The sequence below is a fragment of the Panthera uncia genome (assembly GCF_023721935.1).
Source record: "Panthera uncia isolate 11264 chromosome A1 unlocalized genomic scaffold, Puncia_PCG_1.0 HiC_scaffold_16, whole genome shotgun sequence".
In the NCBI taxonomy this organism is placed as follows: domain Eukaryota; kingdom Metazoa; phylum Chordata; class Mammalia; order Carnivora; family Felidae; genus Panthera; species Panthera uncia.
The window spans coordinates 21,050,284-21,075,831 of record NW_026057576.1 but is presented as its reverse complement, the minus strand read 5'-3'; the positions used below and the strand labels follow the sequence as shown (position 1 = coordinate 21,075,831).

The 25,548-nt window shown below is 41.6% G+C and overlaps 2 protein-coding genes across 5 annotated transcripts in view; both read left to right on the top strand.

The window, feature by feature from the left end:
- FNDC3A (fibronectin type III domain containing 3A) overlaps window positions 1-15,793 on the top strand; it is a 143,664-nt gene extending 127,871 nt beyond the window's left edge. For all 4 annotated transcript variants that reach the window (XM_049646901.1, XM_049646902.1, XM_049646903.1 and 1 more), the window contains 6 exons: window positions 286-435; window positions 537-820; window positions 920-1,132; window positions 3,416-3,582; window positions 5,677-5,804; window positions 13,254-15,793. In XM_049646901.1, coding sequence (XP_049502858.1) covers window positions 286-435; window positions 537-820; window positions 920-1,132; window positions 3,416-3,582; window positions 5,677-5,804; window positions 13,254-13,568 — 1,257 coding nt within the window. In that variant the 3' untranslated portion in view covers window positions 13,569-15,793. The remainder of the gene's footprint in view (window positions 1-285; window positions 436-536; window positions 821-919; window positions 1,133-3,415; window positions 3,583-5,676; window positions 5,805-13,253) is intronic.
- A 6,439-nt stretch (window positions 15,794-22,232) lies between these two features.
- On the top strand, window positions 22,233-24,263 carry MLNR (motilin receptor). The gene is made up of 2 exons (XM_049646900.1): window positions 22,233-23,130; window positions 23,869-24,263. Exons 1-2 carry the CDS (start codon window positions 22,236-22,238, stop codon window positions 24,255-24,257), a joined length of 1,284 nt encoding a protein of 427 aa, XP_049502857.1. The 5' UTR covers window positions 22,233-22,235; the 3' UTR covers window positions 24,258-24,263.
- The last annotated feature ends 1,285 nt before the right edge of the window (window positions 24,264-25,548 follow it).

The following is a 25,548-nucleotide window of genomic DNA, read 5'->3' as shown; positions in this document are numbered from 1 at the left end:
ACTTAAGAGAATTATATTGAAGTATATTTACCTTAAAATTCTCTTTCTAAAGTGATTTAGTCATATTTCTACTTATAATTGAAAACAAAGTTATATTTTTTGATCAGTCTTAAATTCAGGTGACCTTAATGAATAAAAATGTAATATTAAACAGTTTTAATCCCACTTGAACATTTCAAAGAAATTCAAAAGCAATTCAGTTTGATATGTGCAGGTGAAGAACATTTGTGCCTAAAAACTAATCAGTGTCAAGACTTAAGACCTTTTCCTCTTTTTAATTTAAAGATCCCTTTGAGTAATGGAACAGATGTCACTGAATATCGATTGGAGTGGGGAGGCGTTGAAGGAAGTATGCAGATGTGTTACTGTGGGCCTGGTCTCAGTTATGAATTAAAAGGACTTTCACCAGCAACCACCTATTATTGCAGAGTCCAGGTAAAGGTGGTCCGGGCTTTGTTACTCTAGCCAGATTTTTGTGTTCTGTGAGCATTTTGATGGTCATGTTTTTTTAACTTACGGGCTCTGTTAATTTGTAGGCTCTGAGTGTTGTGGGTGCAGGCCCTTTCAGTGAAGTAGTAGCCTGTGTGACTCCACCATCAGTTCCTGCTGTTGTGACTTGTCTTCAAGAAATAAGTGATGATGATATAGAAAATCCTCATTATTCACCTTCTACATGCCTTGCAATAAGCTGGGAAAAGCCTTGTGACCATGGTTCAGAAATCCTTGCCTACAGCATTGACTTTGGAGATAAACAGCCCTTGGCAGTGGGAAAGGTTACAAGCTATATTATAGACAATTTGCAACCAGATACAACATACAGGTACACTCTAAAAACTATGTTAATTTTTGCCTAGACCAGAGAGAAACTCTAAATAGAATAATCATAACCGAATTTTTTTTTCCTTAATGTGGCACTTAGAATACGGATTCAAGCCTTGAATAGCCTTGGAGCTGGTCCTTTCAGCCACATGATAAAATTAAAAACAAAGCCCCTCCCTCCTGACCCACCTCGTCTGGAATGTGTTGCCTTCAGCCACCAGAACCTTAAGCTGAAGTGGGGAGAAGGAACCCCAAAATCACTGTCAACAGATTCTATTCAGTACCACCTTCAGATGGAGGACAAGAATGGAAGGTAGGTGTTTGTAATTGGTTCTTCATATAGTTTCTTACGTCTTAAGTGTATAAACTTCAATAAAAAGTAGAGGTAAACAAAATAAATTTTCAAAAGCAAGGTTAGAATTTTCATAAGAAATAATTTTAAGTGTGCTATTTTCAAAACACCAGAAGATATAATGAAGATTTCCCGTTTGTAGCTTGTGAGCGGGATGCTGAGAGAAAAATTAAATTGGCTATTCTTTGGCTCTCTAACCCATTTACTCTTTCATGTAAAAGAAACATAATCTTTGCTACAAAACCAGGTCTTCAACACTTATTTCCAGCAGAGGCAGTTTTAACAGTACATGATTAATTGGTGTAAGGCCTCTGAGATCTTTGCGGGCACAGGTTATGTCTCACTTTCTTCCGCACCCGTCACAGGACCTTCACACTGAGTCAGTATAGTTCATTTCCTCAGTGTCAGATCTTGGTTAGACTCAGATTATTAGCCTGTCCCCTCGCTACTCAGGTTCTTGTCTATGCTGCCATCCTTTATATTTTCATTATATCCATGCCATATACTGTCCTACTAAATCATGCATTTGAATTATAATGTTACTCAAAATATTTGTAGTATAAATTATTCAAATGCAAATCTGAGGCTGTTTACTGACATTATATCCCATGTAAATAATGCCATATATCCTCCAAAGGTGTTACTGTAATATTTTAAGAATTCAAATTTTGCTTTTCACTCAGTTTATAAGAAACAATTTGCATACCTGATGGATTCAGAGTACTAGAAGTAGTTTTTACCAAGGTTTTCCCACTTTGTTTTTTGTATTGTACGTGTTTGTATCTTAATCAGACATTCATTAATGGAATATTCATGGTAATTGTACATAAGTACTCTCAGAAAGACTTCTACATTTAAAATAACATACAGAATTAAACATACTGTATATCCAGTAAGAGCATTACACAGAGCCAACAGTACTGATCATTTTCTATGCCTCTATGAATGTTAGTCAGCCTTTGTTCTTGGCAGAATTTTATGTACATTTGTAAAGCCCTATCTCTAGAAGGAGGTTCTTTGCCACAGATTTTCTGTGTAGTCATTTATCTTTAATGTATGTTATTATCATTGGGTGAATTCTTTAAATTAGTTTCATCCCCTTTCTAGCATTTACAATGCATTAGGGTAATGCAAGAAGGTTTCCTGGAAATGGATCTAATTAATGTTTGTTGGAAATGGAGTAGAATAAAGATTTCCATTATTAGGCTGTATTCTATTACAGAATGTTAAGCTTAGTTAATATTTAGCATCTGGAGAGTTGTAGGGTGTGAATATGGCTGCTGGCTGTGGAAAATATATTTAAGAAACCTTTTATGGTGTTGTAAGTTTACTATATAAATTTAATAAATTAAATCAATTTAATATCTTTAGTTATACTCTTTACCTTTGATTTCTCACAACTACTTACATTTGCTGTGGGATAATATCAGAATGCTATTTCAGCTGTTTCCTGACTACAGGTTTTATCATTGTTTCACTTTTCCAATAGTGGTTGCAACTCTTTTTTTTTCCCCTATCCTTTAAAAAAAAATTGGGAGACTAAAAAGGCCAGGCTTATCTAATTACTGCTTCTTAGAAATACTGTTACTTCAGGTCATTAACTATTTCTTCATTTTTAACCTTGACTGCAGTTTTCAGACTCTTTAGAACTATGTGAGCATTCCATTATTCATTCCCCAATTTCCAAAAATTTTCAAACAGCCAATCAAAAATATTGGGGAACATTGAACTTATAGGTGACATATATGATGTTAAACTTTCCCATCAAACAGTCCAGGTGGATAATTTATGGCTAATTTTATATTCTTTCATACTGCTATGTAAATCTCTAGAAAACATCACCAGTCATCTAAAATTATACCTGGAAATTGAAGATTTTATTTTTTATAATAAATTATATGCCTAAGACTGTAATGAAAATTGTCGTGTTCTGAGTATCTTTAAAAATGTATCTTTAAAAAATGGCAATCAGAAATGAAATTGTACCAGAAGCCTGAAACGTTAACAATGATTGGATATAAAACTTAACAATCAATTTTCAGGGAACCATGTCAAAATTAGGAAATTTACCAATCCTATGATTTTCATCACCTGATGAAAAAAATATTTATTTGGAGTGACATTAAAGTCTAGGAGCAATTTATACTTCTGAATAGTGTCCCAGCTCTACTTTTTTAGTAGTTTTTAAAATTTTTTTGTAGTGTAGTCAAGGTTTATTTTTAATAAGAGTCATTTCCATTTTAGGTTTGTATCCTTATATAGAGGTCCATGTCATACATACAAAGTACAAAGACTTAATGAGTCAACATCCTATAAATTCTGTATTCAAGCTTGTAATGAAGCAGGGGAAGGTCCTCTCTCTCAAGAATATATTTTTACTACTCCAAAATCTGTCCCAGCTGCCTTGAAAGGTAAGTTATACATCGTTATTTTTTTTAGTAATAAATTTTAAATGGATGTTCATAAACAATTTTATGTGCTGTTATTACATTTTATTGTCCAATATGTGTCCAACATAAATTATAAAAAAGAAATTATATAGACAAGCCTATCTACTGAGAGTTTTACTCAAAATAGAAGCTCTTTTATCTAGCACATTGATACTCAGATGAGCACTGGGTTTTGTCACTATTTTTAATAATCTAGCATAAAAATACTAAATTGAATAGATATACTGGTTTTCTAATAGGGTCATTTAATGTTTCTGCTGTTGTTACTAAGGAAAAAAGTCACAGGGGCACCTGGGTGGCTCAGTCGAGTCGGTTAAGTGTCCGACTTCAGCTCTGGTCGAGATCTCACAACTCGTGAGTTCAAGCCCCGCATCATGCTCTGTGCCAACAACTTGCAGCCTAGAGCCTACTTCAGATTCTGTGTCTCCTTCTCTCTCTGCCTGTCCACCACTTGTGCACTGTCTCTTTCTCTCTCTCTCTCTCTCTCAAATAAAAATATTAAAACAAAAAAAAATTTTTTAAGAAAAAAAAATCACAAACTCAAATTGTTTTGAGTTGTTACTGTTTCATTCGTTCATATTTCGGGGAGAGAGCCAGGTTGTCTGTTAAGCACAACATAAATACATTCTTAGTTAAATTGAATTATTTTTTTAATGCTTATTCATTTTTGAGAGAGAGACAGCACAAGCAGGAGAAGGGTAAAGAGTGAGAGGGAAACACAGAATCTGAAGCAGGCTCCAAGCTGTTGGCACAGAGCTCGATACAGAGCTTGAACCCATAAACTGCAAGATCACGACCTGAGCTGAAGTCGGACACTCAACTGACTGAGCCACCCAGGTGCCCCTAGTTAACTTGAACTTTTAAATCTTAATTTACACACTTTCAGTTGTATGTACAAATATCTTTAAAATTAATTTTTAGATGGGTTTTTTTTTTTTTTTTTTTTTTTTTTTTTTGAGAGAGAGAGAGAGAGAGAGAGCGAGCAGGGGAGAGGATCTTAAGCAGGTTCCACACTCAGTGCAGAGTTCAACAGGGTGCTTGATCCTGTGACCCTGGGATCATGACCTGAGCTGAAATCAAGAGTCAGACACTCAACTGACTAAGCCACCCAGGCACCCCTAGAAGGGTTCTCATTTTAAAACGACCCTGACTGGGGCGTCTGGGTGGCTCCGTCAGTTGAGCATCCAACTCTTGATTTCAGCTCAGGTCACGATCTCACCATTTGTGGGATCAAGCCCAGTCTCCGGCTCTGCACTGACAGCATGGAGCCTGCATGGTTTTCTCTCTCCCTCTGTCTGCCCCTCCCCTGCTTGCTCATTCATATTCTCTGTCTCTCTCTCAAAATAAACCTTTAAAAAATAAAATGACCCTGGCAAGGATTACACTTTGTGTATTTAGCCACAATCGCTAACATTCCTCACACAGAGGACAAATCACACAGATTTCTAGTACAGTTTCCTGGATCATGTACTTGAAATATGTCATTTATTAAGCAGATCCATAGTTAGCAGGACTGTTCTTGACAAACTTTCTAATAATGCTGATGGAGTTTTACTGAGTCATTTTTCTGTTCTCTCATCCAGTTTAGTGTGTACTAGCCTTAAGAAGATTGCTGATTTTAACCCTCTATATCCCAACATGGAGTGAGACAGTCTTATGTCAAGCAGCTAGGAGTATTTTTCAACTTACCCTCTTAGGAGATTTCTTAAATTACAAAATGTCATGTTCTAGTTATGCCCTTAGGAGCATCATTGACGTTGTTTTAGAATTGCCATAACCTCTCTATTGGCCTTTTAGCTCAATGAAAACAGTGCTTCCCTTGACAGATCCTTTAGTCAGTCTGGCCATTGTGGCACCCATAGATTATATGGCCTGGAGATAATAAGAATGGAACATTAACCATTTCTCTGCAAATTTCAAAAATTCATTGATATTTATTTCAAGTATATAACTGGGTTTTAAATGTTTGTTGATTTTGATTAAAACAAGTGTCTGTGTGATGTGCCAAATTAAAAATCAAGTAGAGTGGATTTTATTTGTATTTGTTCTCTACAGCTCCCAAAATAGAGAAAGTAAATGATCACATTTGTGAACTTACATGGGAGTGTTTACAGCCAATGAAAGGTGATCCAGTTATTTACAGTCTTCAAGTTATGCTGGGAAAAGATTCAGAATTTAAACAGGTATGTGCTAAAATGTAATTCTGTGCATACTTATTTTTATTTCTCATTTTAATGCACTTGGCAATGCAAGATTTGACTGTCTTTCTCTTCTAATCTAAAAACATTTATTTAGTACTTACTGTGTTCCAAAGATTAGTAACTACACAGTATCTCAGGATTCAAAATATTTTAAGTGTGAACTACATATTTAACAGATTATTCATTGATTTGGCAAGAATGTATTTAACTGTATGCCAGGCACTCAGGGTATATAATGCTGTACAAAAAGTTCTTGCCTCTGTGGAGCTTACATTCAGTAGAAAAAGAGATACTAAAAGCAAATGTATCTTATATTAGATATAATCTATATCAATATATCTTAGAGAGTGATAAGTACAGTGGAGAAAAAATAAAACTGGGTAACAGGAATAGGCTGTCATTGCAGGTAGAGACAGCTAGTACTATTTCATACAGGGCAATCAGGTGACAATGGAACAGAGACCCAAAGGAGGTGAATATGGGGAGAACAGTGTTCCAAGAAGAGGAAGCAGTAGGTGTGCAAAAGCATGCTTGTTAAATTTAATGAACAAGGAGGCCAATGTGGGGTTGTGTGAGCAATGGGAAAAATAATAGATGAAGTCAAGTAGTTAATGGTAAAGGGGGTCTGTGAGTGGTATAAAGATCACGTAGGGCATTATAGGCCATACTGTGACTTTCACTCCATGTAAAGTGAGAAACCAGTGGAGGATTTTGACCAGAGTGGTCACATGATCAGTCACGAGGTCATTTTGGCTAGAATGGGACACAGGTAGAAGCAGAGGACATTAGGGAGGCTTCCGTCATCATCATCATCATATTACTACTACTACTATTATTATTATTATAATGCAGTGTTGTAAATATGGCAATATTCAGTCATTATGGAAGCCTAGCAGAAGTGTCACCTACATGGCTGAGAAATTTCAAAGATGTCTTCCTGGTAGATGATGAATAGCGATGAGATGAAGTAGGAAGCTGCCAGTGTTCACTGTAACTTTTATAAAGAAGTTGTTTTTATGCAACTCAAAAGCCTAATTTCTATAAACACTGCATCTGATTCTCCGTTTTCTGTGTCAACCTTCTTTATTTTTAGTGCTCTTAAAAGTGAGGTTGTTTTCTTTTGAGTATCTCGTATTTTCTTTTCCCACTAGAAAATCAGTCATTCATCAGTTTTATTTCAGTCTCATACTGTTATAGCTATTAGTAATAGAATATTTATCTTTTTTTCTTTAAAGTTTATTTTATTTATTTTGAGAAAGAGCACGAGCAGCAGAGGGGCAGAGAGAGAATTCCAAGTAGGCTCCATGCTGTCAATGCAGAACCCAACGTGGGGCTCAAACTCACAAACCCTGAGATCATGACCTGAACTGAAATCAAGAGTCAGGCACTTAACCAACTGAGCCACCCAGGCACCCCATAATATTTTTTCAATATAGATCTAATTTTTTCTTTCAAGTTGTAAGTATAGAAGTGCAATTTCTTTTTTTTATTTTTTTATTTTTATTTTTTAATGTTTATTTTTGAGAGAGAAAGAGAGTGTGAGCAGGGGAGGGGCAGAGAGAGAAAGGGAGACACAGAATCTGAAGCAGGCTCCAGGCTCTGAGCTATCAGCACAGAGCCCAACGTGGGGCTCGAACTCAATAAGCCATGAGATCACGACCTGGGCCGAACTCCAGCGCTTAATTGACTGAGCTACCCACGTGCCCTTAGAAGTGCAGTTTCTTAAGTGAAATTACAAAAGGCTCCACAAAGAGTCAGATTAAATTTGGCATGTGATTGTTTTTCTTTATTAAGCCATCTGCAATTGACATTATAATCAGATTTGAATATAATTTACAGATAAGCAGGTTTCCTTCCAAGGAGGAAGCAAAATTAATATTACAAAAATGTAATTGCATTATATGTTTAAAGGAAATAGGGACCCCAGATTTGAGTAGTATATGAATTTTAATAAACATACCACTACATGAAACAGCAATGCTAATTCTAATTTTACTTAAAAGCTAAATCAATCCTGTCATCACTTTCACTTACTGTAGATTGTAAGCATGCTATAAAACTTAAAATACTGATTTCCTTAGAACATCATCATATATATGCTTATCTGAATCTCTTAAATGTTGATTGACAAGTTATACTCCAAAAGTTTGAAGGGTTTTTTAAGAATTCAGGTTCATTCATGGAATTTAATATTTTACATAAAATTTATTTGATAATCAATACGTATGAATTAAATACTATGTTTAAAGAATTATGGAGGGTGGTTATGGTATTAATAGGTTACTATTTTGATTTTAAGAAAGTTGTTTAGAATATAACAAGCAAGCAAAAATTTTATAGTCATGACATTTTACATAGCCAAACAAATAAAAGGTCATGATAAAGATAAAACCTATTTTACAAAAAGGAATGATTTATTCCACCTGGATTTCTGGAATATTTTCTAAAAGGAGTACCATTTAAGTAAGAGGAGGCATGGTGGCACTGGTGAGCTTAGAAGGAACCATGAACTTAAGTGTGACTTGAGTAAGACTCAAGAATGGAGTATGTGGCTAAAGAGGCCAGGTCCTGGTGGGTCTTATTCCACAGCAGTAGGAACAGCTGATGTTTTTAAGAAGGGATTATTATTTATAAGTTGGGGGTTGAGTTTCTAAACGAGCCTATAAAAAATCTATTTAACCTATAATATTGCTGGGATTGGGGGTCTAGAAGCAAATTCGCCTGGCAGCAAGTACTTATGACGCTGGGCTAAACTTAAAAGTTTGGGACAAAGAAGGGAAGAATAGAAACACATTGATTTTGTTGTATTCTTCCCTTTCTTCATCCCTCTTTGATCAGCTTTAAGAAAACCCTTTGCTGCCTTCTTGCTACTCCGTGCCCCTTTCTGTAGGACCTCACCTAAAACTGCCCCTTTCTCTACAATACACTGTCCCTCTGACTCGTGCCTCCATGTCTGACACACATCATAACTCCCATATACACAGGATAGCTGACCTTAGTGGCATTAGGAGAAAGACTATTTGCTTGGGAAGATTCATACCAAAGGCAAGTATCTACGGGTTCTGTAATCCCCTCAGAGGTGTATACATTTTTAAAAGCAAGTAAGTACTCTTTTACCAAAATGACATTTCGAATAGTATAACAGATGAAGTAAAAATACTGGGGGACAATAGAGTCACTTTCACAACAGATCAACCAACCTGGGAGTCTGTACCTAAGACACTTTTGTGTCACAGCTCATTATGTTGCAAGTACCAGGAAAACCAACTCAGACTGGTGCAATCAAGTGTAAATCCTCTGAGGGAGATGCCTGAAGGTAAGCAGGCTTCAGGATTCTGTGATTCAGAAGCTCAATGAAGTTGTCAGGGGCATGGTTTTTCTCATAGTCTTCAGTGGCTGCCCGTAGCCATAAGGAACTTACTGTCCCTCATTCACATTCAGGGAAAAGAAAGCACTTAGATTGCAAAGCCATTCCTGAATGAATGACTGTTTCAGGGTTTAAGCCAACCAGAGGCCTCCTCTGGAGTTAATGAGGCCAGCTTCTCCCAATACATGGATTGGATAAGGGAGAGTTTGATACCCCATCAAAAATGTTGGTAGTGTTGGGAGAATGGATGCTGTGACAGTGGCCTGTTGGATTCTGTACAACTTCTTTTATTCTTTAACTTCTGAACTTACATTCCCAAAAACTGCTCCTCAAGTGGCATACAGACCTCATGAACCTGAATGTCATAAGAGCTGGGACCATGATTGTTTTCCTTTTTTGTTGTTGTTTGTTTGTTTAAGTTCTAAGTGGTACTTATGCACAATAAACTTAACTGCTCTGGAATCTCCAAGTTCACTTATAACTCCCTCAGCAATAAGAGAGGGGAAGGATACAGACAAGAGCTATGTGGCTGTCTACATTCATTAGTTTTAAGGGGTTTTTACTGTTCTCTTTATGTATTGATCACTACGAAATAAGTATCTGCAATAGTATATTCACAGATTACAGAGGGTGACATGACAATATGTAACAAATTACATGGCAACATATGCCTTACTATGTGTCATAAGGAATAATTACTTTTAAATGTAATCAAATGCATAATAACCTTAAGGAAAGGTTTAAACAAGTCTGTACTCGGCCTGAAAACAATGTATTGTTAAAATCATTGTCTAATACTAACTGCTATAAATAATATATACTGTGCATATTACTCAGGATAAAATCAGATTGTGGATGTGTAACATCCACAGAAAGTTGAAATAGTTAAACAAGATTGTTCCTTTATAATGATAACTTCAGAAGTGGTTATCTTTGATAGTAAAAATGTTCACTCATCCTTAAAAGATAACAAAGGACTGGGGTACCTGGGTGGCTTAGTTGGTTGAGCGTCCGACTTTGGCCCAGGTCATGATCTCACAGCTTGTGAGTTCCAGCCGCGCGTCAGGCTCTGTACTAACAGCTCAGAGCATGGAGCCTGCTTCAGATTCTGTGTCTCCCTCTCTCTCTGCCCCTCCCCTGCTATGCTCTGTCTCTCCTGTCTCAAAAATAAACATTAAAAAATTAAAAAAATAACAAAGGACTATTTTATATTTTTGTATGAGTACTTGGTGAATTCATCTAGCCAACCAAATAGGCTTTTAGAATGTAGATACGGAGAGAAACTGGTTTCATTTTTATTGGCCCCTGTTCTACAATTGTTATTTTCTTCATGCTGTGACATACTCACAAAGCTAAAATAAGGACAAATACCAATTTATGAAAATCTAAACTTTCTTTAAAAATTTTCCTGTAAAATTCTGTTGCAATTGGCATACTGTTTCAAAGTTCTTAGCCAGCTAAACATGCACAAACATCATAAGCTTAAATTTAGTATGCATTTCTCGATTAAAATGCAAAGTGAAAACCATAATCTCTTACCTGCCATTTTAACTGTAAATCTGCATTAATATTTGCCATACTTATCCTATAAAATGGATAGTTTATTGATAGCAAATATAAAGAACTCTTTTTGTTTTATTTTAACTATATGTAATTATAAGTCATCTGTGAGTAATAGCTACAGGCCAAAAATTACGAATTTTTGAGTTTTACTTGCCCTTTTCTGTTTACTAAGATCACAACAATCTTCCCTTGTCAGTAGGAACTGGGGAACTGGAAATGGTGTTTTTCACTGTAATTTTTATTTCTCAGTCTCAGACCTAACTAACCCTCCTTATCTCAAGCTTCAGTCTTGTTTTGAATAGCTTCACTTAGATATATGAACATTTTTATAAATTAGCTTTAGCAAGTTTATCTGTTTTCTTCAGTCCTGTATCTGCAGTCACCTATAAGATGGCTCTTTGTTTAGATATCCTTCTAACATCTGAAACACAAAATTGAAAACTTGACCTCATTATCTTCCCTCCCAATCTCTCCTCTCCAAACTCTTCACTTCATCATTGTCAAAAATACTAACATAGTTTTGGTCCCCAAGCTTTTTTGAACCCTTGAAAGAATTTTTTTTTTGCCTGCCAACTTATTCAAATAAAAATCATTTCTAAAAGTGATCCATAAAACTATACTAAAACCTCATATCCCTGTGTTTTCATACAAGAGCCCCTATCCTGCCCAGCTCCTTCAATCCCTCATTCAGCTTTATGATTAAGAGTCCTCAAACACTGTTTAAATATCACATAGATAGATAGACAGATAGATAGACAAATACCACGGTTTCCAACTAGTGTTCTGAACATATTCCTCCTGTTTGTCAAATCTCTTCACCTATCACCCTCATACCATTTGTTGAATTTTTTCCTGTAACTGTATTACCATGCCCATTTGGAGACAAATGGAAAGTAAAGAAAATTTTAAAGACAAATAAATGCCACCCATTATATACATATGACAAATACATATTTTTTATTTTTACTATTTTGGGCTCATCGTATGTGTACTTTTTGACACTGCTTTCTAATACTGTCTTCTGATTTACTGACGTTACTCCTTTTACCACGGTCCAGACATGAACATTACTACATTTACACCCCTTGTATTGCTCATCTGCATCCTCAGAACTAATGTATATTTATCATTTTCTTTGCTTCATCATCTAAGTATTACTTCCTTCAGTAAAAGCTCCTTTATATATTCGCAGCATCCACTGATACATTTTGACGTATACATGGTCAATAATTCACTAATCTAGCGTCCTTTACCTATTATGTGCTGGATTCCAAAGACACAAAATGAGACAAAGCTCTTACCTTGCTCCTTCGGAAGCAAATCAATACGTAAAAATTAGATTTACAACATAGATACAAATGAGGCAGCTAAAATTGCTTGAAAGAATGCTACCTCAGGTTTGGGTTGATCCAACTTACAGCCCACCAAGTAGCTGGAAAAACTCAGTTGGGCAGTCACTAATGAGCCTTGGTTTTCTCATTGATAGAATGAGGGAAGGAACTCATTAGTAGAAATGATAGCTTCCATATAGTTCTTTTTTTTTTTAATGCTTATTTTTGAGAGAGACAGAATGCAAGCAGGGGAGGGGCAGAAAGAATGCCTGACACAGGGCTCAAACTCACGAGCTGTGAGATCCTATTCTGACCTGAGCTGAGCTGAAGTCAGATGCTTAACCAACTGAGCCACCCAGGGAACCCCGATAGTTTCCATATATTGAACATGTGCTATGTGCTGGGCACTGTGCTAAGTGCTTTCACAAATACTTGTTTCATTCTTACAATTGCCATACAAGATAATATGCTTACTGTACTAAGGTAACTGGTCTAAGATCACATGGAGTGTGAAGTAGCAAAACAGTGCTTGGACCCAGGGGTGATCAGTTCCAGTAGATAACACTGAATCATTAGCACACTCTCTTGAAAATCCATGGCATTCTATTCTTGTTCTTTCCTTTCTAAGCGATGGTCAGAGGAGTTGAATTTTAACATCCAATTCTGTGTTTGTAAGTGATTTAAAGTTTATGAAACAATTTGCCATAGACACCTATAGAAAGTTCCCCTTATTCATTCATTCATTGTTTCAGCAAATGTTTGAAATTGACAGAAACCACTTTTGCAAAGATATAATGAAGGAGCATGGTTTCTCTTTTCATGGAATGGTTTCACAAAAGTTTGACTTCTTACAGTTGAAGAAACTAGGGAAATGCCCGTGGGCTGAATTAGCTTGTTCTGTAGCTACTTTGGAGGCAAATCTCTCCTTAACTGGTCTGTAAGTTCTGTGAGGATGGATGTCACATCCTCACTTTTCCAGTTTCTCTTGCCCTTAAACGGTGGATAAGCTCTTTAATGTAAAGTTAGGTATTTTTTAAATGTCATTAAAAAGTTTAAAGGAGTGGCATTCCACTAGCTTTCATGTCAGAAATACTTCTAAAACTAGCCAGTTGTAAAATAGGTTTTCTGCTAGCCTTCACACATAATCCTTCTTTACCATCTTATTAACAGATTTACAAAGGTCCCGACTCTTCATTCCGGTATTCAAGCCTTCAGCTGAACTGTGAATATCGTTTCCGTGTGTGTGCCATTCGCCAGTGCCAAGACCCTGTGGGGCATCAGGACCTAGTAGGTCCCTACAGCACAACAGTGCTCTTCACCTCTCAGAGGACTGACCCACCAGCCAGCACCGACAGAGACACTGTGGAGAGCACGAGGACCCGGCGGGCACTGAGTGATGAGCAGTGTGCCGCAGTCATCCTCGTGCTGTTTGCTTTCTTTTCCATTTTGATTGCCTTTATCATTCAGTACTTTGTAATCAAGTGAAAATATAACTTTATTTTTTAATACTGTATTACATTTTATTTTGTCATGTACTAAAATTATTTCTGTATTGCTTTTACAAAAACAGTGGCATTTAGCACTGGCATTGAGACTATAATACATCATTTTTTGCCATTTTCAATGCTTATATCATTAGGTAGAGGCTGGCACCTTATTAGAATGCAAGCCACAGAAATAGCAATTTTTGGTTTTTGGTTGGGACTTTTTTCTTTCTTTTTTCTTTTCTTTTTTTTTTTTTTTTACATGCCTTCTTGTAAAACATATTTTCTAAGAGGCAACAATATATAATTGGTATATTGACCAGTCAGCATGAGTGTAACAGTGACAACCTGATCTGTTTGTTTTAAAGATATTACCTAGTGAAAAATTCAAAATGATGAAAATTTACACTAACATGCTATAAAAAAAAAAATGTTAAAGTCTGATGCTGTGAAAGCAATCTAGTGCTATATTTCTACCTCCTCATTTGTCTTAATTATTTGGTAAGTGGGATTATGATGAATAACTGGAGGGGCTTAGCAGACAAAAACTGGATGAAAGAATATGCATGAAAAAAAGAAACTTCTTGTTTGATAAATGTGGAGTTCTTCATTACAAGTATATATTCATGAATTCACAGATAAGTCACTTAAAGAAAGCACAGACAGTTTACTTGGCCTAAAAATATTTTAATGTTTACTTAAAAAGCACCTCTTCAAGTCTTGAGAACATGGAAGAGAACAGAGGGCTTATAGATACTTTTTAAAAAGTAATCATACTCAACTCTGAATTTCAAACCTACTTAATTTGGTTTTTGTGAGCCTTTGAACTATATGTGTGTGTATAAGGACATACGCATGAACATATACGGCATATATATAAACTACACATACCAAGTATAAAAATACACACACACACACACACACACACACACACACACTCACTCACTCCATGTATCTGGTACAGGCTAATTTTGAAGAACTCCCATAAGTTTTGCTGCTTCTCCCATAACTACTGCCATCACCATCAGAATTCATAATCAAACCTAACCTTTTTGTTTGGGGCACCAAATCTGAAGACAAAATTAATTTGCACCAGTAAACTTCAAGCTGCTTTCTTTCTTGAAAAACTAATGTTTAATGTAATGTCTGTCTGGATACTGTTCCAAATTGTTGATTGCATGTGGTTAATGTTGCATTAGAGCACTTTGCAATTGCATAATTCATTAATGTTTTGTGAGCTTGCATTTGTGAGTTATTGGATGATCAGATTGAATTTTGTCAAGTATCACATTGTACATCTTGCATAGATGTCAATGACTGCCAGTAATAATAGTTTGTAATGAAACTATCTAAAATTCTTGTTTTATCACATCTGTTATCTGTAAAACACTTGTAACTAGCCTTTTTAATTTATTATTTGAATTTTAGGATAGTGAATCACTAATTTTTAGTTGCTGAGGGTAGCATTTTAGTGATTACTAAGCACTTCTGTCAGTCTTTGAAAACAGGACCTATGTTTTGTGCTTTGAAGATCTCTGAAGAATTTCTCTTATATTAGAAATGGGCATGTATTGTAATTGTTTTATGTCAAATGATCTGTGCTGTAGAAAAAAACATTAACCTTTGTTCAAAAAAGAAATGGATAAACTTGGCCTTTCCAAGTGTTAAGAATGATCTGTCACTATAATATACTGTATGTTTACATTTTATTTAAATTTAATCTCATGTATAGGCTAACTTTCCCCCAAAACAACAGTGATTGCGATTATTTTCTAGAAACTTCTTAAAAGTGCCACATTTGGCAGTACAAATGAGTTTGAGTGTAATAGCCCAGAGATTTCTATATAGTTGAATGTCTAAAATGGTAAAATATGCCACTGTGGCAGTTACAGTGGCTTATGTTTTTCATAGTAACTCAAATGAACTCCTATTTTTGATAGTAAATGTCATTTAATAGTGTACTTGCCATTTGAGCCTCGCTGCAAAATCAGTGCAGAGGAGAAAACAATTTTTAATGTAATCTTGATTTTACCTCATATACTGTACATTCCAAAAACTCTAAACTTTTTAAAGATTATAGATACACTACCAAACATATCACCTTAAAATTGTATAAGGTTGAACTTCATACAAATGAAAAAGTATAATCTCATAAAAATACATAACTATGTAGCAAAAGTGTCTTTAAAATCCATGGAAAATAAAAGTTGTATCATTCTTTTTTGAGATATGTTTATTGTATTCATAAACACTCATTACTTGCCGCTGCTTTCAGAGAAAGAAATGTTAAGTTCTCCCTTCTTGCAATGGTCTTACAACAGGTTTTTTGTTTTGTTTTGTTTTGTTTTTAGCAGTATTCAACTCTTCAGCATGAGAAAACCCCCATATTCAAGAAGGTAACATCCAGTAGATTAAAGAATAAAATTAGAAGCTTTATCCTAGTGACTTGATTTTGTGCAAATCTCTAGATATCTTGCTTCCTTTACATATATAAGTAAAGATGGCTCTCAGGTAAAGTTCTCATTGGAAAGGAAATCTCTGACCTCTCCATGCCTTTCCTGCATTCTTTGTCTATTTCCTAGTACCTTCTTTCTCCCACCTCCAGGGGCCTAGCACCTTCCTCATACTGGCACTGTCATCTGCCCCCAGGTCTTCCTCCACCAGGGAGTTCAACATGCCCACCTACAATACCATGCCAGAAAGCTCAACTCATGCCTGAGAATTCTTGCACATGCCTGAAAGTTCTGTGTACCCTCTTACTTATCCCCTGTTAAAATTTCCATCCATAAATCTCAAATGGGGATGAACCTTTTTTTAAGCTTTTATTTAAATTTCAGGGTTGCCTGGGTGGCTCAGTCGATTGAGATCTGACTTTGGCTCAGGTCATGATCTCACGGTTCATGGGTTCGAGCCCCACATCGGGCTCTGTGCTGACAGCTCAGAGCCTGGAGTCTGCTTTGGATTCTGTGTCTCCCTCTCTCTCTGCCCCTCCCCCACTCGCACTCTGCCTCAAATATTTTTTAAAAAAATTAATTTCAATTAGTTAACATGCAGTGTAATACTAGTTTCAGGTAGACAACACAGGGATTCAACACTTCCATACATCACCTGGTGCTCACATGTGCACTCCTTAATCCGTATCTGTCTAACTCTGGTAACCATCAGTTTGTTCTCTAGTTGAGAGTCTGTCTTGGTTTGCCTCCCTTTTTTTTCTCATCTTTGCAGGTACCACAAGTTTAAAACGTTAGGCTGGGGAAGAGCGATTTTGAATATAGGGACATCACTTCACAAAGGCAACTAAGTATGAATCCAGCCTTGAGAAGACTGATACCGATTAACAGTGTTGCATGTCTTTTTTTTTTTTTTTTCCTGTGGTTTGGAAAAGGAATTTTATACATCATGTTCGAACTCCATGGGTCACATGATGGTCCTCACCGTGAACATTCTCTATAGGAAGATCTCCTGTGTGTGGTGGCTTAATCAGACAGATTACAGAAGAAATGATTCTCCAAAACCTAAAACCATTCTGTAACCTAACCATTTACCATCAGTATAGGTGATGAGAATGCCTCATATTTTTAAGAGCTTTTCAAATATTCTGTTTTCATGTACACTTTTTAAAATAATGTACATACCCTCAAGAGTATCCCTTTATCTACTCATGGATCATTCTCTCCCTGACACTCTTAAAGGAGAGAAAAATACAATTAAGTTAAAAAGCAAAGTGCAGAATAATGCAAGCATTCCAGTCAGGGGTCCCACTCTTCAAGTCTCCTGTGTCCAGGCACCAGACAGGTGACTGAATGAGACTTCAGGAGATGCCAGCCCCTAGCTGTCAAGCCACTCCCAGCTTTTGGATCTTTGCAGCTGAGGTCTCAGACATCATGGAACAAAGACAAGCCATCCCTGAATTCCTGACCCACAGAATTAGCACGATAAAATGGTTGTCCAAAGCCACTGAGTGGTCAGAAATTTTGTTATGTGGTAATAGTTACTGGACCACATAGTTTGAATGCCAAAACAAAATCCTTGGCCAAATATTGGTTCTCCTCCTTCAGGGCACGCCCCCACCCCCACCCCCATACCGCTGAGGTTGGAAGAGGCCAGGTGACTTTGGCCAATGAAACAGAAGCAGAAAAGACATTCACCTCTGTATTCATCAGGGTTCAGTCAGGAGAACAGATGCTGCACTAGGTATTTAATAAGGATCATTTAACATTGGGCATCCGTGTAACAAGTGTTAGAGGACTGTAAAAGCAAACAGGTGACACAGAGGTAATAACTGCTGGGAAAAGCTGCCACTCTTTAGGCTGGAGACAAAGGAAAGATGTTGAGGGTATCAGAACCTATGAGGTTAGAGGAGGATCCCCCAGGAAGTGGGAGCCAGACCTCTGAGGAGGAGCGGCTGCCTGACTGCTGCTGCTGGAGGGGCTTCTGCTTGTGTCCAAAGGAGCTGGAGACTGAAGCCAGCGCTGCTGGTAGGACACAGAGCCATTGTGCGATGACACTGAAAGAAACAGGAACAGGAAGGAGCAAGTGTCTTCTCCCCCTGCCCTCCAGCCCCTCTGCTGACAAGCCTAACAGAGAGCAGGTGGGCCAAGGAGATGAATAGTTTACGGGACCCCAGGAGGGTGGATTTGGAGCCCGGACACTGCAGCTTACAGCTGGCACAGTCACTTTCAGGCAGAAGCATTTCATTTTCTCTCTTCCCCTGCCTTAGAGACGATGGGAGCATCATATGGAGAGGCCATATGACTGAAGCAGCCTAGAACAGTGAGCCACCAAATAGAGGTAACACCTCTAGACTGTCCCCCACACTCGAGACAGGCTCTTGGAGAGCAAAAAACAAATGTGTGAGATGTCAGGGCACTGGTCTTTGGAGGCTGTTAATTCAGGCAGCATAACGTGTCCTGCACTGACCACGCACCCCACCTGCATACCTGCCCTTTATAGTGGGCCCACCCCCAGCCACCTGCGCTGGCGCAAGAGGCTGTAGCAGGGGGACAGGTCTCCCGTGAGGCAACAGTCTGCTTGCTCACTATGCCTCAACCCGATATGTCGGGGTCTCAGGGAGCTAACAAGAGGTCTGAGGGCATCAGAGACCACACACACATCCCACTGAAGGGCTTGGGAAACCTGACCTAGAAATAGCAACATTTTGCCCTGGAAAGGCAAATGGATTAGACTTTCAACAGAAAGCGATGGAAGGAGAACTAAGAGCAGGGGCACAGGTGTGGCGTCAGAAAGCATGCGATTTGACCAAAGAAAGAAGAAGATGGGGGCTCATCTGGATCCAAGGGAATCCTCTTTCGTTATTACTGTGATTAATAATAACCAATGGTTATAGAGAGATTGCGACACGCCAGACACTGGGCTAAGGCTTTATATTTTCTTGCTGGAACAGCTCAATGAAGTGGTCCCAGTACTGGCAACCCTGTTTACAGATGAGGAGTCGGAGGCTCAGAGATATTAAGTAACTTGCCCCGGTTCACCCTCTAGGTGGTGGTCTCTACCCCCCGAGTGGTGAGCTCTGACCCTAGCTTGCACACCCTCCATCTCTCAGCAAGGTTCCCTGAGGAAACCCCTCCCACTGCCCCCTGCACAGAATATCTTCCCCAAGATAGACTTCCTTCTATCTCTATCCCATCCCCTGGAAACAGAGTAAGAACATTCATATTCCTAATTCCTAAGACAGAAAGTTATGCCTCTTCAGCCCCCCAAGAGGTAAAAACAGCCAGCGATAACAACTCCGTCCCCCTAGAAGATGAATATAGGGATGAGGGTGCCCAGAAATGTTTCCTTGTTACTTTAGGTGAGTATTCCTTATTGTAGGACATGGCCACCGTGGGGCATTCTGACTGGGCCCAACTGAACCGTGAAGGGCAGCTGGTGTTTTGAAAAAACTGGAAGAAGGGAAGGCAGGAGAAGAGTACTCAGAGGTAGTACTTGTAGGTCTTCCCAGATGTTGCAATTCAAAGCAGTTGCACCATAAACAATGTTTACAGTTTCCCCTTAACATGTTGAGGTTTTTGCTATTATGTGGGCCAGAGACAGAGACACGTGGCTTATGTGTCACCACCTCCTTAGCTTTGAGGGTAGTACGACACTTCAAGTAGGGGCTGCTTAGCTCTCTAAGTCCGGATGTGGCATCGTTGAGACAGCTAGGTGTGCTCCTGTGGCTGATGGATGCAGAAGATGCCACCAGCCACAGCATGGCAGACAGAGCATGGCAAGGGGCGTCTAACTGGGCCCAGAGGGAGCTGCTGCATCATGGGAGCCAGAATGGTCATTCTTGACCAGGGACTGTCGACTGGGGCTGAGAAAGGGGTACTGGAATCTCCAGGAGGGTTTTCCCCAAGTCCTATACCTTCTTCCTAGTCACCCTTCACAGGGACTCGCTCCCTCTCCACCACCGCCCTTGATAATCATCACCATGGTGAGCCTGTCTCTCTTGAGAAACAAGGACCAAGAGAAAATGGCTACAGCAACAGTCACAGCATGATAGGAATGTGTGCAGCCCACAAAGTCACGCTTCCATGTGCCCTGCCATGTCCCTGCTGTGTCAAGAGAAATGAGGATGGCCAAGGAAACATGAAGAGCCCCGTCAGGGGTGGTGACTTTCAAGTGAAACAACTCAACGGCTCTTTGGGGGTGGGCATGGAGTAGGCAGAGGATTCGATTTAACCAGGACTGTGGTTGTGTTCTTGTCACGGAGACGTGCACGACAACAGGGAAGAGAGCACAGGAGTTGAGGGTGTAAGCCTGCGAGTGATTAGGATTGCTCGTGGAGTCTAAATTGGGTCAAGGAGGGAAGTGAGGACTTGAGGCAAGTGGGGGACAAGGAAAGGGTAGGAGGGGCAACCTACTGGAGGTCCCAGTGTGGCTGGAGGATTCCAAGAGTTGAGGTATCGGAGAAAGGGAGAAAGCCAGAAAGCTAGAAAGCCAGGGGTGGAGTTCAGAAAGCGGATGACTGACACTGAGATGGAGGAGGTCCTGGTGATGCTCGGGTGTGAGGGATGTCCACAGGAGCCACTGCCTGGAATGCACTAGAAGACCAGCTCATCCATAGCAGGGAGTGACAGACGCATTGCAAGACTCCTGTGTGTGGTGTGATTTTTATCAGGAGGAGTGCTTGAGAGTGAGGGTCAGGCATCAAAATCTTCAAGAATGAGGGTGAGCGATGGGGGAGGGGGCTGGAAAAGGCAGAGTCAGAGAAAGTTAGATATAGAGCCAGGTGTCAGGGCGGCTGGGAACAGCAGTGATGCACAAGGTGACAGGTTCCCCTCCTCTAAGCCAGCGGGGGAAACGTGTCCCTAGGGCAAAGCCAAGTTCCAGTTGAAGTGAAGTTCCAAGTTCCAGAAAGGAGAAGTAAACCTTGGGAGAAGAAATTGAAGATTTAAAACCACAGAAGGATGGGTGGGAAAACTGCTAGCCATGTATCCATCCACACAGAGATGCAGAACTCAGCAGAAAAGGTCCAGAGCAATCTGTGATGCTTTGGGGACTAAAGGGTTCCAAAGACCCTAGGGGGTGGAGCTGGACAGGGGTAGAGCTGATTTGGTGGCACATCAGGCCCGCAGGCTCTGGAATCAGGCTGACCACAGTCCAAATCCCCATCCTGCCTCTTGCTACCTGTGTGATCTCAGTGAGTCCCACTTTGCTCAGGGATAAAATGAGCTCCCACAGACATGAGGGTTAAATAGAAAGCAAGGGGCCAAACACATCCTAAACACTCAATGCGCATCAGCTATTATCATTAATACCACCACGCACCGACTCGTGCATCAGCTGTATAGTCTCTTCCCCAGAATTTTAATTCTTCCTAGTGTTGGCAAATACTCTGCTTTTTGGTTTATAAAATATTTTCTACATAGGAACAACACAACGCATTTAAGCATTCAAATATACATGTAATACTTAACCCTTGTTCTTTGAAACCAGTAGACATGGTCACGCCCACCGATTTCAGGGTTTTAAGGGATGGGTGAAGTGATCTGGTCAACTCCCTCCATCCCTACTCGAACACTTAGAGAATAGGAGACCTGGGCTGAACGAGGCTGGGACTGGCCCAAGACCATCCGGTTGTAGGCGCACAACTAGAACCCAGGAGGGACTCTAGGTTCTGTTCTAAACTCCTCTCCTGTTACTTAGTATTGAGGCAGCCTTTCCTAACCGCCTGAACACAGCCACCAGCTGAGGGCCCTAAGAAGGTCCCCCTCTGTACTCGAGTGACCAAAGCGCCCGCGTTCCGCTGGGGTCAGTAACCCACCTCACCGGGGTTCCGCAACCGCTTCCCCGGATGGGACAGGACTCGTGCGCCGTGGCCGACTCCCGTGTTCCAGTCGGTGGGGAGGGAAGCTCCCTGGCACGCGTCGGGCAGAGAGGGAGCGGGCGGGGGGCGGGAGTGGGGCGGGCGGTCGCCGGGGGCGGAGACTGCGCGCCGCCCGCTAGGGAGGGCCTCAAAGCGGACCCTGCAAAGTCGCGGCCCCGCGCGCGAGGCCGCAGAGCTCGGGCAGCGCGGGCAGGGGCGGGTGAGCCGCTGCGTGCGGGCTGCGCGAGGAAGCGCCTCGCCAGTGGGGCCCTGCGGCGAGCCCCCGGGGCAGCCGGAGGTGCGGCGGCGCAGAAGGGCGCCGAGCGCGTCCGAGCGCCCTGCCGGCGCGGCGCGTCCATGGGCAGCCCCTGGAACAGCAGCGCCGGCGCGGACCGCGCGGACGGCGCGCTGCTGCCGTGCGACGAGCGCCTCTGCTCGCCCTTCCCCCTGGAGGCGCTGGTGCCTGTGACCGCCGTGTGCCTGGGCCTGTTCGCCGTCGGGGTGAGCGGCAACGTGGTGACGGTGCTGCTGATCGGGCGCTACCGGGACATGCGGACCACCACCAACCTGTACCTGGGCAGCATGGCCGTATCCGACCTGCTCATCCTGCTCGGGCTCCCCTTCGACCTGTACCGCCTCTGGCGCTCGCGGCCCTGGGTGTTCGGGCAGCTGCTCTGCCGCCTCTCGCTCTACCTGGGCGAGGGCTGCACCTACGCCACGCTGCTGCACATGACGGCGCTCAGCGTCGAGCGCTACCTCGCCATCTGCCGCCCGCTCCGTGCCCGCGTCCTCGTCACCCGGCGCCGCGTCCGCGCCCTCATCGCCGCGCTCTGGGCGGTGGCGCTGCTCTCCGCCGGGCCCTTCTTCTTCCTGGTGGGCGTCGAGCAGGACCCCGGCCTCGACGCGGTCCCGGACCTAAACGGCAGCGCCCCGCTCACGCCCTCGCCCCGCACCTCGCCGCCACCGTCGCACCCCGGGTCCTCGCGAGCGCCACCGCTGTCCCCCCCGTCGGGCCTCGAGGCCGCGGCGGCCGCGGCTCTGTTCAGCCGCGAGTGCCGGCCCAGCCCGGCTCAGCTAGGCGCGCTTCGCGTCATGCTTTGGGTCACCACCGCCTACTTCTTCCTGCCCTTTCTGTGCCTCAGCGTCCTCTACGGGCTCATCGGCCGGGAGCTGTGGAGGAGCCGGGGGCCGCTACGAGGCCCGGCCGCTTCCGGGCGCGAGAAGGGCCACCGGCAGACGGTCCGCGTCCTGCGTAAGTGGCGCCACGTCTGTTCCAAACACACCAACCCACGGTCCGGGCTGCGTCCCCTTCCCCTGGTCTCCCAGCTCCTCTTGTAGTTACAATTCCTTGTGTCATTCCCGTCTCCAGAGAAAACCGTCTCCAGTCCTCCAAGAGCTCTGGGTAACCCCAGGATGCCCCTGAGGGTGGGATGCCTGGGTCAGCTAAGCCGAAATGATTTTCCAAAGCCGCTGGATCAGTGAGCTGCGCTGATCAGGATGGGTAAACCAACTGCCGGCCTCTGTTAGATGCCGCAGATGTGAATTATTCACAGTACCCTTGAGGAGACGAGGCAGATCACATTAAGCTAATATTTTTAAACTTAACGTTCAGTTATCCTGAAGGCTAAAGTGAACCATACCCATATCAAAAAACCAAAGATTGTGCAGACCTGTTGCAGAATTCTTTCCAAAGGAGTGCAGAGAACATGTCTCTGAAGTAGGTTTGTGGAAGGAAGGCTGCCAGAACAGCTTGTTAGTAGAAATTTCTCCTTCTGGTTTATGTCCAGCCTTGATAACACATATATGCAGTTTTAAAGCAAATATCGATGCTGTCTGCAGCCTGGTAGTTTTTCCGGGGTAGGGATTTGGCTAGGCACAAGTGGTATCTAATTTGTTTTGCTGTTACTTATTACTTGAGATGGAATCTTGGGGACCCTCATTTGTTTTCGGATGCTTTAGCTAATTCTGGTGCCCGTGACTTGTTTTGCAGTGGTGGTGGTTCTGGCATTTATAGTGTGCTGGTTGCCTTTCCACGTTGGCAGGATCATTTACATAAATACAGAAGATTCCCGGATGATGAACTTCTCTCAGTACTTTAACATTGTTGCTTTGCAACTTTTCTATCTGAGTGCATCCATCAACCCGATCCTCTACAACCTCATTTCAAAGAAGTACAGAGCAGCGGCCTGGAAACTGCTGCTGGCTACACAGTCCAGACAGAGAAGTTTCTGCCGAAGCAGGGACACCGAGGGGGACATGGGAGGAGACGCTGCTGGCTACACAGAGACCAGCGCCAATGTACAGACGTCGTCAACCAGTACCGCCAAGCAAGTCGCCTTGTCCCACAATGCTGAGACTTCAGGGAAGACAGGTCTGTAGGGAAATCAGGACTGAAGGGGGCAGGGGGTGGGGGGCGGTACTGATGCCCTCAGGAAGAGTTGGGAAGAGTGGTCAACATTCTGCAATTGGTCAACATGTCAACATCATGTCAACAAGATGTCAGCATGATGTTCGTTTTTAAAACCAAGGTATGCAATTTAACCACCTTCCATTTTCCCCCCTCAAGGATGTTCATTTCAGACTCACGAAATCCCACATCACAAAATGTGCTCTGGGAGGTTTTCTAAGTCTTCATTCTCCTAGACTTTGGAAATAGGATTGCTCATTTTCTGGGTAATAAGAGAGATGCTGCCATGAAAATTGTCACCTCTGAGATCAGGGGTGTATTTTGTTTTTATGTTTTGGATATACACATAATGGTGCCTATACAAGGAACCCAGGATAATAAGAGTTTTTATTCAAGAAATTACTTAATGTCTATATAAGGTAGCAAAATTGTTTAGAAGTAAGTGAAAGGAATTCTGGGTAAAAGCCAATGTGCAGCCGCCTCACTCCTGGCTCAGAACAAATCATAGAGTTTAGGGACAACACTGTCTTTCAGAACTGCTGTTCATATGCACTGTGTTGCAACCCACTTGTCCCCAACACTGCCCATGGGGCTTGCCGGGCGCCATTGCCGTGAGGTAACAAACCTGGGCACGGAAGCCTGAGAGCAGGGAGCTGCAGCAGGACTTGGCTTCTTGACAGAGTGACTACTAATGACATTTATGAAGATCTGATTTGCCTCAGCTTGGTGGGATAAGAGTTGTCATCATTCCTGTTTTATTGGTAATGGAACGGAATCTTACATTTCCCAGACAGGAACTGGTGGGTCTGAGTCCAAACTCCAATCTTTAAGATTCTTACCCACTCCCACCCTGAGAAACTGCTCTTAGTGAAAAAACACAAGGGTCCACGGATGCCGTCAAGGGTGAAGGAGAATGTCTTGGGCATTCTGACCAACAGCTCTGTAACTGTTTTGTGTTTTAGTTAAACACAGAACTGTCTTCAGAGGGCTGCGGTTGCCACCTCACCCAGCTCCAGGGGGCCTCGTTCACACCACAGTCTATATGAATGGCGCCCCCTGGAGGTGGGCAGGGCGCAGAGTGCTGAGTTGTAAACTACAAATGGTAAAGGGGAAAACAAGACTCTGCTCAACGTGCTGACAAAGTTCTGTCACGTTTCCATGTAATTAACTAAACACAGGGGTGCCTTCAAGTCCCCATAAAGGATGCTAACACCCTGGCCCTGCCCTCAATTGGTACAGCAGAGAAGTGTCTCTTCTACACTG